Source organism: Mus caroli, unplaced genomic scaffold (assembly GCF_978045245.1).
Source record: "Mus caroli unplaced genomic scaffold, Mus_caroli_1 scaffold_18, whole genome shotgun sequence".
NCBI lineage: Eukaryota > Metazoa > Chordata > Mammalia > Rodentia > Muridae > Mus > Mus caroli.
The window spans coordinates 80111569-80123865 of record NW_028227273.1 but is presented as its reverse complement, the minus strand read 5'-3'; the positions used below and the strand labels follow the sequence as shown (position 1 = coordinate 80123865).

The 12297-nt window shown below is 48.1% G+C and overlaps 1 protein-coding gene across 1 annotated transcript in view; it reads left to right on the top strand.

Moving 5' to 3' along the window:
- The first annotated feature begins 329 nt into the window (after positions 1-329).
- Positions 330-12297, top strand: part of Smoc2 (SPARC related modular calcium binding 2) — a 123011-nt gene continuing 111043 nt past the window's right edge. The window contains exon 1 of the mRNA XM_021186294.2: positions 330-614. Coding sequence (XP_021041953.1) covers positions 531-614 — 84 coding nt within the window. The 5' untranslated portion in view covers positions 330-530. The remainder of the gene's footprint in view (positions 615-12297) is intronic.

Below are 12297 nucleotides of genomic sequence, written 5' to 3'. Positions count from 1 at the left end.
CAGGCAAGCAAGGCGCAGTGGGGACCCTCCAAGGTGAAGACAGAAGGCGCCCTAGGGCAGGAGGGTGGGGCTCAGTGCATCTCGTGGAGCCAGTGTGAGTGTGCATGCCTGTAAGGTGTGCCCTTGCATTTGCTTGAAAGAGGCGTGCAAACAGCATCAACAACACGCTTGCCTAGTCCTGGTAGCCTTCGTTGTCTCCTTCACAGCCCTGCGCGCCGGGCGGCCCCTGCGCGGGCGCGGTGGCTGAGGGAGGTGGGGCGGAGGGAGGAGATCTGCGGGCCGGAGGGCGAAGAGGGCGGGACAGGAGGATCCGGGGAAACTAGGGCTATTTGACAGCAGCAGCGGCAGCCGAAGAGTTCGGGGAGCGCCGGCCAGAACGCACGGAGGGGCCGTGCGGTCTCCACCAGCGGCCATAGGACCGCGGAGCAGTTCTAGCCCGCCCGCCCGCACGTTCGCACACCGGATCTTCGCCGAGTGCCAGGGCGCAGCGCGTGGGGCGTCTGCCTCGCTTGGTCCCCTCCAGTGTCACCATGCTGCCGCCACAGCTGTGCTGGCTGCCGCTGCTCGCTGCCTTGCTGCCGCCAGTGCCCGCGCAGAAGTTCTCAGCGCTCACGGTAAGTCCCGGGACGCGCCCCCGTCTTTCTCTGTTGTCCCTCACTGAGAACCCACTCTTCCTTCTGGGACACGGCTCCGGGAGCAGGTGGCCCAGCAATCTCCAACAGGTGGGTCCGGAAGAGTTCCACGGCGTGCGTGTCCAGGGTCGATAGCTACTCCGTACGGGAAGGGCTGCTGGCCCTACTAGTCCAGGATAGAAGGGAGTTGACATGCAGGAGTGCCTGGTGTCCCCCACTTTGGGCGAGATGAGATGCCACAGGAACAAGGATCTGGGCCACTTATGCACCTCAGCTCTTTCAGGGTGAACTCACCGGGACTGGGTGCCCACCTTGCCAACGCCACCGACCCAACCTAGGATTAGGAAGCGGGCAATCTTCGGCTCCAGCGCCACGAGGACCCCTTGTCCCCCAACCCCCCTTATGGAAGAGAAAGGGGCCTCAGCCCATGTGTTCCACTTGTGGCGGAGCATCTCAGAGAACCCTTAATTGAGAGGAAGAAGCAGATATGACATTGAATTAAAGAGCGCGTTTCTTTAAAAAAAAAAAAAATCCAAACCCCAAAACCAAAAACCAAAAGCCAAAAAACTAAAAAACAACTCACAGAGGAGGAACAATCTGCAGCACAAGAGGCATAGAGGAGCGCCCCTGGTCTCGTGGGTCCTCTCCTCAGGGGCAGGATGCAGTGCGCGCCAGGGCGCGCTCCCGAGCGCGCGTGGCACTGTGGTTGACCGCTCTAAGTTTGTCTCTCTTAGTTGCAGTACTGGCTACGCCAAGGCGCGAGGTGAGGTGCCAAAAGCCGCGCTGTGGATGGGGGCTGAGCGCGTCCACCTCGGGCCAACACAACCGCGGCCACTCCTGCAGGCTGGTGTCTGCAGAGCCCGGCGGGCAGCCCTCCTGCGGCCCGCGCGCTAGGGAGCCCATAATTAATGCAATCTGCAGAAACGAAAGCATTCCACTTAAACGTGTTTTTGAACAAGTGCTTAAGAAAACACCAAGGTGGTGAGCAGGCTCCTGTGGAGAAGAGTGTTGGAGTGGTAGGTGCCCTGGGGAGGGTGCTTAGCCTATGGAAAACTAGGGCTAGCCCACGAGTGGAAGTTCTTTGCAAAAGTGAAGCAAGCTGGCCAGCCTGTTGCTATTTTCTTCCCCTCTCCCTGTTTCTCAGCAGCTTGAAGGGGGGAAGATTGAGTGAGTTCATTGTTCATACCTAAAATTCTTCTGGGGCAGTCCTAGGGCCCTGCCTTGTGTCTCGTGAGCGACTGATAGATTAGAACCATAGCTGGAAACTGGAGGGAGTTTTCACTCCCTCAGTCTTGCCCTACCCCAAAGAGCCTGAAGGGACGACATGCGTGCATTCATATATGAATGTGTGCACAGATGTTCATGTATGTACAGAGCTCGTGCACACACTTCGAGCAAATTTAAAAAGTCCACTGGGAAACTGGCCAGTTCTCAAAAGGTCTTAGCACCATGTATCTGAGCTCTAAGCAGCAGACTTCTGTAATCACTATACTGTTTTCTGAAAGTATCAAGTAGACATGCCTCACCCCCTGTGCGCGCTCTCTCTCTCTCTCTCTCTCTCTATCTCTCTCTCTCTCTCTCTCTCTCTCTCTCTGTGTCTTAAGATTGGTAAACAGGACAGATTTTCTTTTCTTGCCCTACCCCTTCTGGAAACTTCTTGCTTTCCTGCTTTCCCCCTTTGTCTCTTTACACTGTTGCAAGGTTTCCTGGGCTCCATGGGTGCCAGCTGCTTGTGGGGTCCCTTTACCGGAGCTGGGATTTGGTCTTACACCATACAGGAAGTGCCCCATTTACCGCACTCCCCAAGAACACTTTGTCTTAAAAATCACATTAACACATAAAATGCTGCTTCTTTTGCATCCAGGAGAAATATTTAAAGCTATAAACTATTTGCCAGGATTCTTCTCTCCTCCCTGCCACCCCCATCTAGAAAGTGACGACTGTGGTTGCAATAGAAAGTACTTCAGATAACATCGAAGTTTGAGTGATCAGTCACTGGGAAATGTTAGATGTTCTGGAGTTTTCTAATGTGGTTGCTAATCTCCTATCAAGTTACCTTCTGTTTGTTGGAGATGTCTTTGGGTTCCTAAAGACTAACCTAGAGAATGGCCTCCTATGTACGAGGTTTCTATTTTGCCTCTAGTAAATGACTGAAGTGTTAGTTTGCAAAAGTGCATGGGACTCAGTTCTTATGGGTGTGTGGAATTCAATTCATAGAAATAAATGGGCCTCTCAGTTCACAGGAGTATACGGGACTCACAGTCCATGGGGATGTGTGGGGGCCCGGTTTCTTCTGGATGGGTGTATGATCTTATGCAAGTGACTGAACCTCTTTGGTCTTACCTATAGAATGAGGAAGACTACCCAGCATGCACTCAGGCTACACTCATTCTCCAATCCAGATTATGCTGTTGGAAGGGAGTTTAGAAGCCATAGCCGCCAGCTCTTAACACTGTTGTGTCATTAAGGGGTGCTTGGGTATTAGAGTAGATTCCTTTCCTGGCCTAGATGAGAGAAATCATGTGGGCTGTCCAGGCAGATGGGAAGAGCACGTTCTTCCCTTTGTCCTGCCCATTTGTTCTGGGAATGAGTAAACTGATTGACCTCTTGGGGAGGAAGTGCGCACTGACAGAGCCAGCTGACAGAGCCAGCCTGTGGGTTTTTCCACCCTTCTCATGGCCTGGTTGTGCATAGATGTTAGCGTTCTTTCCAGTGAGTGGAGTGAGGTGAGGAGATGCGGGCATTCTGCCGTGTGCTCTGTGATTTTCAGCATGGATCTTTGAAGGGAAGGACAGTGATGGGAAGACAGCAGTATGGACAAGTGGATTCAGAAGAACACCACTGATGGTCATCAGTCCAGGACAGGACGTGCTGTCCATGATCATGTTTCCTTCTGCACTTGAGTGATGGTGCAATGGAATGTATGGACCATGATGCTGTGACACCATAGCCCAACAGTGATCACATTTTCCTTCCTCTTCTGGCAACACTGTGTCTGAGGCTCTGTGAAGAAGGTCTCTGAAATGGGGGGAAGGAGGAGGGAACTAAAGACAACGTTTCCTACTAGGAACTCATTTACATGATCTCTAAACCTTTAGTTCTGATTTGAAATGAAGATTGTGAATAGCTTCAAGCCTGACTAAGGCAACCTTGATACCTGTGGGTTACAGTGGCTCAGGGGTTTAAGGGATCTTGTATCCCAGTGTATCCCAGTGTATCTTTGGTTCAGCCAGGATGATAGGATGTGGAGGCCATAAAGGCTGGCTGTGGCTTGTGAGGTTGGAGGTGAAAGGGAATGTGTACAGGTTAAAAATTATATTAAAAGACACATGATTTCCTACATAGAAGCACAAGCTCACAATGAGGACATTCCATTTGTGCTTTGAAGCTAAAGAAAACTGAAAGGAGAATTTCTCTTTGTGAATGAGTTCATTTACAGGGGAAGAAACATCCCGCCTCTGCGTGGGGAGCAGGGTCCTGTCACTAATTGTGTGTCTTCAGACTTTAAATATCCACACATGTATGAAAGATTATGCTATATCCCACGTGAAGAAAAGGCTCAGAATAGGAGTTATCCTTGCATTGAATTCTAATTTCACATGGATTAAAACCAAATTCCTCCAAGTGAGGACCGTGGACACAGTCTGCCATGGTTTCATAGTTCCAGGCTGAAGATCGAAAGGCAAAGGGTGTATGTAATTCAATTAAAATAAAGAGCATGGCATAAAGATGTCAACTCACACTTGTATTTTAGATTTAAAAAGGAATTTTAACTGGGAATGTTATATTATAAAGTCTGGCCAAATTAACTAGATTTTCAACACCAGGAAGGTCACAGGATAACTTCACTTTGTTGACGAAAAGCCAAGTACATTCATATTTTTATTGTGTTGAACCCAGTGTGGCTTACTGTAAAACTGTTATAGGGTACATGCAATGCAATATCCATCCATCCATCCATCCATCCATCCATCCATCCATGTCTCCCTCAGCCTCTGATAACATCATTGCTTTCTTCTTGCTCTCGCTCTCACTTTCTCCCTCCATCCACAGTTACTCATAGGGCCCTTTGCTTCTCCTCCCATGAGCCTGTAGCAATTCTCTTACCTTTCCCTCCTGGCCCTCATGGAAGGGAGCTCTCAGTCTCTGTACTTCACAGTCTTATCCCTGTGACCTTCGACTGGTGTCTGTAGTACTGGGAGCTTCTCAGCAGGATGGGACCCCAAGCTCTTCTCATCTCCAGAACCTGGCACTGACTGGAAAGATTCTCCTTCTCATTGTTAGAAATGACCTCGAACCCAGGGAGGACTCTGAGGACCGGTAGAGGTGGAGGACAGTCTAGTGAGTACTTTTCTCCGAGGGCCATCCTGTGCCTGTCCTGGAGTTAGGGACTATAGTCACTGCTTAGGGAACAGATCCCTAAGTTTTTTGGCAACAACCAAAAATACAATTGGTACGTAAAAGTTGCCCCTGCAGATTTGGGTGTTTTGTCTCTTAGATCCAGTAACCAAGTCAATAGGAGCAAGGAATCCACTTTGAGCTCCAGATGGGTGCACAGCACAGCTGAGCTTGAGCTTCGTTTTGAGTTGAAGACAGTTGTCAGGTACTCCAGGACAGGGCTTCTTCTGGTCAGCTCATATACTGTCACAAAGGACCAGAAAAGCAGGTGTCTCCAGGCTGAGACCCCAGTGTTTGTGTAAAAGAACCAGTGATCAGTTGATGATCATGAGGGCTGGGTTCTGAAGGAACAATGCACTTGTCCACAAGCTCCAGGGCTCGCTCCTAAGAAGCCCTCCTGTGGGCTCCAGGAGGACTATGCTGGCCACGCCTCTCTGGTCCCACAGGTGTGTGTACACCTGCTAGCTTTCATGCCTTCACGAGGAGCTCGAAAAACTAGCAGATGTGTTGGCAGCACTCGGGGCAACAATGGGAGTGTGTGTTGCTGGGTTAGTGGATAGGTGGTCTTCACTCCTAGGATATCTTTTAGCTCCAGGGCACCAGGGCTGTGGATGTGAGGTAAGAGGAGTGTCTCTGTGTTTAGTAGACAGATCTTTCTGAGTCTTTTTCCAACTTCATTACTTTATGGTGCTCTGGTTTTACATGTTGTTATAGGTATACTACATGTCTAAACCCCCAGTCCCAATGTTCACAGTTCCTCACCCAACCCTTCTTCCATTCTCTTTGGCCACATCCAACCTGGGCTTGCATTTGCCTTATGGACTCTTGCTTCTGTCTTGGTCTCTGAGGGTCCCGCAGACTCCTTCCCCTTCCTATGACTTTCATCTACTTACATACACCAGCTGGTACTTACAACTTGAAGAAAATTGTACCAGTCTTAACTAGGGAAAGCCCTCAGCACAGACATGTCTCACCTTTATGCACCTGGGAGAGATCAAGTAAAAGTAAAAAAAGCTTCATAGGATATAGTTATCTCATCTGATAACCATTTTGATATGAAGTAGAGATTTCACTGTAGGTGGTAGTGACACATACCTTTAATCCTAGCATAGGAGGCAGAGGCAGGGAGATCTCTGAGACCATCATGGTCTACAGAGCAAGTTTCAGGACAGCTATACAGAAAAACCCTATCTCCAAAACAAAACAAAACAAAACAAACCAACCAAATAAATGAATAAATAAGCAAATAAATAGAGATTTTATGATGATGAAGGGAATTCTATCTATAATTCAGAAAATAGTGAAATAACTAAAAAAAATAGATAAAAATAGAAAATAGATGAAATTAACTAAAAATGTTGAAGTGTGCAGCTTAGTTTTGATTTTGGATTTGTTCATTCGACAGAGGGTGTGGAACTGTTTAAGTTTTCTCCTATGCACAATTAAACATTTTAAAATCTGGCTTTTAAGAGCTGAGGAGATGGCTCATTTGACAAAATGTTTGCCTTGTAAGTGTGGGAACCTGGGTTGGATTCTAAGAACTCTTGTTTTTAAAAATCTGAGTATGTCAGCAGGCACTTGGGATCTCAGTAAGGAAGAGACAGAGACGGGTCTGATCCTTGGGACTTGCTAGTCTATTAGCCTTGCTTACTTGGTGAGCTCCAGGGCAATGTGAGACCAGTTTTAGATGTACAAAGATGAGTGGAGCCTGAAGAACAACATTTAAGGTTGTCCTTTGACCTCTATCTGTGCACACAAATATGTGTATGCACCCACCCATGCACATGTGCACCTGAACACACAAATATGCACACACACACACACACACACACACACACACACACACACACGAGTTAGCTTTGGGGAATAGATCTTAGTGTTCTACTTTTCAGTGGTGGCATGATGGGGGAGGGGAAAGAGAAGAAATATTTTTGAGTTTATCATCTGTTTATGGTTTGGGTTCCAGGCTATGACACTTCCTGTGTGTGGAAGCTGCTCCCTGAAGCTGTCTGTGTGGTTTCCTGAGCTTTATGAGAGTATGAAATGCGTGTTGGACTATTCCATCATAATTCTGTGGCAAAGAAGAGTCCACCCAAGCATGGCAGTACGTCTGCTTCCAGGTGGCTGCTACATCCTGGAGGGGAAGTGAACAGGCAGAGGGTACTCCTGTTGTCTGGCTGGAAGAGTGGCTCTGACCTGTTTGTCCTGCCTCTGAAGCGACAATGCACGCCATAACACACACTTCACCACTTCACTTTCTTTTAGAGGAGCTTATTTTTAAAAGGGATTTGAAGAGGGAAGAGAGGGGAGAGAGGGGAGGGGGTGAGAAACAGAGAGAGAGAGAGAGAGAGAGAGAGAGAGACAGAGAGAGACAGAGAGAGAGACACACAGAGAGAAACAGAGAAGGTAGAGAGGAAGAGAGAGGGGAAGAGAGGGAGAGAGGGGAAGAGGGAGAGAGAAAGAGAGAGAGGGAGAGAGACAAGGGAGAGAAGAAGAGAGGGAGAGGAGGGGAGAGAAGGGTGGAGAAGGGGGAGGGAGTTGGAGAGGGAGACAGGCAGATGGAGAGGGAGAGAGAAAGAAAGAGAGAGGGGAGAGAGGGAGAGAGAGGGGGGAGCAAAGGAAGGTACTATTGAAGGAAACCAGATACCGATGTATGGATCACAGGCCTTTTCCAGGACAGTGCTGGCCAGACCTGCTGCCCAGGATGTGAGTGAGTGCACAGGACATTTTACACATGGAGACAGGGTGATACCCTGAGCCCTGCCCCCTTTCTCTTTCCCACATCATGGGTTAAATGCATGGAGAGGCGCCCTCCCTGAACACGTGTCAACCAATAAGAACTATGACCATTTCTTCTTCTTTGAGGACTGCTTGTCCATTCCAGGGTTGAAAGGAGATGGTAGAACTCTACAGAATCTTGTTCCTAGCCCTGTCTCTTCAGACCTAGTTTCTGTTGTCAGGGGTAGATGGGTTTGGGTGGAGCTGACACTGTGGTTCTCAGTGCTTGTGTGGGACAGTGGCCCTTACTGTTTCCCCCCACTGCCCCCCCCCACAAAAGGGTTACTGGCCATCTAATACATGTGAGCGTCCGTACCAGACAAGTGTGCCAAAATTCACTGACATAAACACAACTTTGAACTACGATGTATGCTGGTGGCTGCTTCCTACTCCTAATGACTTGCTGAGATTCGAACCGGTCGCCTTTAGCTGTGTTTTTGTTTGTAAACCTTTCTGTCTGTCACAGGAATACTTTATCATTGCCGATCACAGGCATTTGTACTTGGGTGCCTTATGTCAGGTTGGAAATTCCCTTTGGGTGATGCCCATGTGGGGTGCTCCTGGTTTTTCATGCACAGGGGCTTCCTTAGCTCTCCTGGGTTGTGCTTGTCCAAGGCTCGTTCCACCAGGTGAAGCTCATCTGGTTTTCATTGGCTGCTTAACTCAGTGTCCCTGGATAAAGCCTCAGGAGACTTGGAAAAAAAATCACAGCTTCCAGCCTTCCCATGATTTAACTGTGGTCATTTATAAAATGCTAAATCGGATCCCAGAGTCGCACTAGGCCACTAGTAGTAGTGTGGTCAGCCCAGGCTGTTCATGGGTGTGAATTGTGATTCCAGCCCTCCTCACGTCACCCCTACAGCCCTTCTGAGGGACAGCACTAGGCCTTCCGTGAATCGTGGAATGGAATCGAGATACCTGCACTAATAACCAAACTGTCTTTGCTCTCTGTAGTGTTCTTTCAGCTTTCTGAGCTCCCCCAGATGCTATCTCACTTGCCCTCACCCTCTCCTTACCAGATGACTATAAATATATGTCCTGGCTGTGTGCAGCTTGGAGTTTGGAAACCCCCTGCGGGTAAGGAAAGTGAGCAAAAGCTGTGACCTGAACGCACACGCTCAAGTTCTTTCTTGAGCGGATACACAGATAGGTGCTGTGCCAATCAGTGTCTCACTCTTAAAAGGTTTATCTTTTGGGTAGAGTTGCCAAAGACAGATCTTTCTATTCATAGACATAATCCAGGTGGAGCTGTGAGTTCCTTTTCTGTACTCTTGGCTTCTCTCCCACCTTTCCACCCTCCCAGAGAGACACATCCAGGTGCAATCTCTGGGCAGTACCAACCTAGCCCTCCACCCTTTGGAAGGTGCTTCTAATGTTTCCCAAGTCTGCCACAGGAGGGAGCCCAAGGGCATGAGCTGTGTTTCAGACACTACAGCCCCATCGCAGCTTCCATCTACAGAGGCATCTTCTGCTCTCATTGACCTCAGGCTTTCCAGCCTCAGACATTTGACTCAAGACACAAAGTCCCAAATGAGAGAACTAAAAAGCAGAGGCACTGTATTCGATATTTCTAATAGCTTTCTTTAGAAGTCTGGGACATTTGTGTCAAACTCAGTGTTACACGCAAATATCAGATAGGGGTAGAAATTTGTCTTTAAAACAAGCCAAGCTGGGGGGAGGAACAGGAGGCTGGCATGTTCTGGGGTTTCTGTTTTGCTTCTGTTGCAAACTTAATTACCCCATTAATTGTAAAGCAGCAAGTAGAGTTATTTTGTTTGCTAAGTTAATATTGTATCCGTTCTCTTCACAATAAAGCTCTAAAATGTGACATTTTAAAAATGAATTTTAATCTATAGTAAAAGAAAACTAGCTACAGCAGATCACTATCCTGTGGCCAGCACTGCAACAAAGGTTTGCTCCCTTGGTAGTTCAGCAAGTTTTTAAATGTGCTTCATGGAAGGTGAACTACTGGCTTGATTTCCATTGAGACACACCCTTATTAGAGATATATTTATAGAGAGGGAGAGGGAGGGGGAAGGGGAGAGGCAGGAGGCAGGAGGCAGGAGGCAGGAGGCAGGAGGCAGGAGGCAGGAGAGGAGGCAGGAGGCAGGAGGCAGGAGGCAGGAGGCAGGAGGCAGGAGGCAGGAGGCAGGAGGCAGGAGGCAGGAGGCAGGAGGCAGGAGGCAGGATGCAGGAGGCAGAGGTGCTTGTATGGCCAGAGTTACAGACAGCTGTGATCTGGCTGATGTGGGTGCTGAAGTGCTGGAGTGGTCCTCTGGGAGAGCAGCACTTTCTCTTAGCCTGAGTCATCTCTCTAGTTCCTTGAACACATCCTCTTTGGCTATCTTTTTGTCAAATACTTCCTTATAGATATTCTTACTAGACACTTTCTTCTTCTTCTTCTTCTTCTTCTTCTTCTTCTTCTTCTTCTTCTTCTTCTTCTTCTTCTTCTTCTTCCCCTTCCCCTTCCTCTTCCTCCTCCTCCTCCTCCTCCTCCTCCTCCTCCTTCTTCTTCTTCTTTTTTTTTTTTTTTTTCCTGAGACAGGGTTTCTCTGTGTAGTCCTGGCTGTCCTTGAACTCACTCTGTAGATCAGGCTGGCCTCGAACTCAGAAATCCGCCTGCCTCTGCCTTCAAGTGCTGGGATTAAAGGCATGCTCCACCACAGGGCCACTGAGCCAAGTACTCAGCTCTGCTCTGTGTATTCTTAGCAATGTGCTTATTGGGACCATTGTTCTTGTTAGATACATTCTAAACAGATGCCCTGATGAGATGCACTCTTGTGTATATTCTTACAGTTGGCATCTGGGTCAAAATCCATTTACAGTTCTTTTATCCAAAGACCACAAGAAAAGTAAACAAACAAACAAACAAACACTAATGCCCTCACTCAAATCTATGTCACCATTTCTATTGGTCCCTGCCCCTTTTTCTTTCTTTTTCCTTTGAAATGTGCCAGACCTATCTCCCTATGTTGCCTAGCTGATTAGATTCTAGCAGCACCCCTCCTCAATTCTTTCCCTCTTTTATTTTCTCTTCTCCTTCTTTCCATCCTTCCAGGTTTCCATCTGTCCCAGTCTCTGTCTCTTCATCTCCCAGGCCTTTCCCAGTGTGCACTTCTTTGTTCCTGTCTGTCCCGTCCCCACCCACCCTGTGAGCAGATCTCTTGCTGTTCTATAGTTGGGCTCTGCCCGGCTCCAGCTGCTGTTGAGTCTAGTAAGTACCAGTGAGGTTATCCTAAGCTCCCAGGGAAGGATGGAGAGGCAGAGGCTGCAAACCATCTGAAGCAGAGAATATAAGGCAGGTGAGTGAACTAGCCTGGAGCCAGATTGTTCTGCTTTGAATCTGGAAATGTCTCAAAGGCTCAAAGTTAAGGTCACAGCTGAGGGGATTCGGAGTGGGTCTGACCCTGAGGGCACTAACCTGGTGATGGGGTTAGTTCACCTGAGTGGGCTGTGAGGAGACAGGTAGGGCTGGCTGGAGGAACGAGGCTGCTTGGAACATATCTGTCAAGAGCACATCATGTTCTTGGATCCTTTTATCTCTTTCTTTGCTTTGCTGTGTCCTTTCTGCCTTACCACCACCAAGGGACCAGAGAGGCACCTCTGAAACTAAGAGCGGAAAATCCCCTTTCCTTTGAAAAGTTAATTTCTCAGGTCACAGGAACAAAACATCTGACTAACACAGGGACTCGGAGCCAAAACATAACTAGTCCTCTATTTTTATTTTTTTAGTCACTTAAAATAACAACCTTTCCCTTTAAATGCTTTCAGGCTTTCCATTTAATACAGAACCCCAAATAGTAACTTTTAAACTTAAACAACAACAGCAGCAAAATCCCTCCAACTTTGTAATTTTTTTTCAGCTGAGGGGTCTAGAGCTCTCAGGATGTAGTGCTGAACAGCGGCTGATTTGAACCATGGGAGTAGGCAGAGCTCAGCTCTATGTCACAGGTTGTTCCCTGTGAGAATGACATGGCTTGGGCTTGCTTGTCATACACACTAGGGAGCTTCAGGGGCTCACTCACCTCCACAACCCACAAAGAGTACTTCTGGGTGGCTCACTCAGGCTAGCTCACCTTTTGTGGTCCCTATAGAACAGCGTTGTGATTATAAAGTTCCCTGGAGCTGTTATTTGTAAATACGCAGGGTAGTGTTGTTCTGATCATATGTGGGAGACAGAACCAACAGCACGAGGTCTGCAAGTGAGTTGGTGACAGATACCAGGGACTGCCACAGGACTTCACACACAGCATACCAGGACTGCTCACCTTTGCTCTGGAGACAGGATGGCCTCTAGACAGAAGCTTAACAGGTGCTGCTCAGGGGAAGCTTGGACATACCACCTAACACCCAGACATGCCATCTAACACCTTAACATGCCATCTAACACCTGGACATACCACCTAACACCTGGACATGCTAACTAATGGTTTTGTCCTTTTTCTTAGCTGATAGATAGTATTCCTTTATTCCTTATAGCCTTATTCCT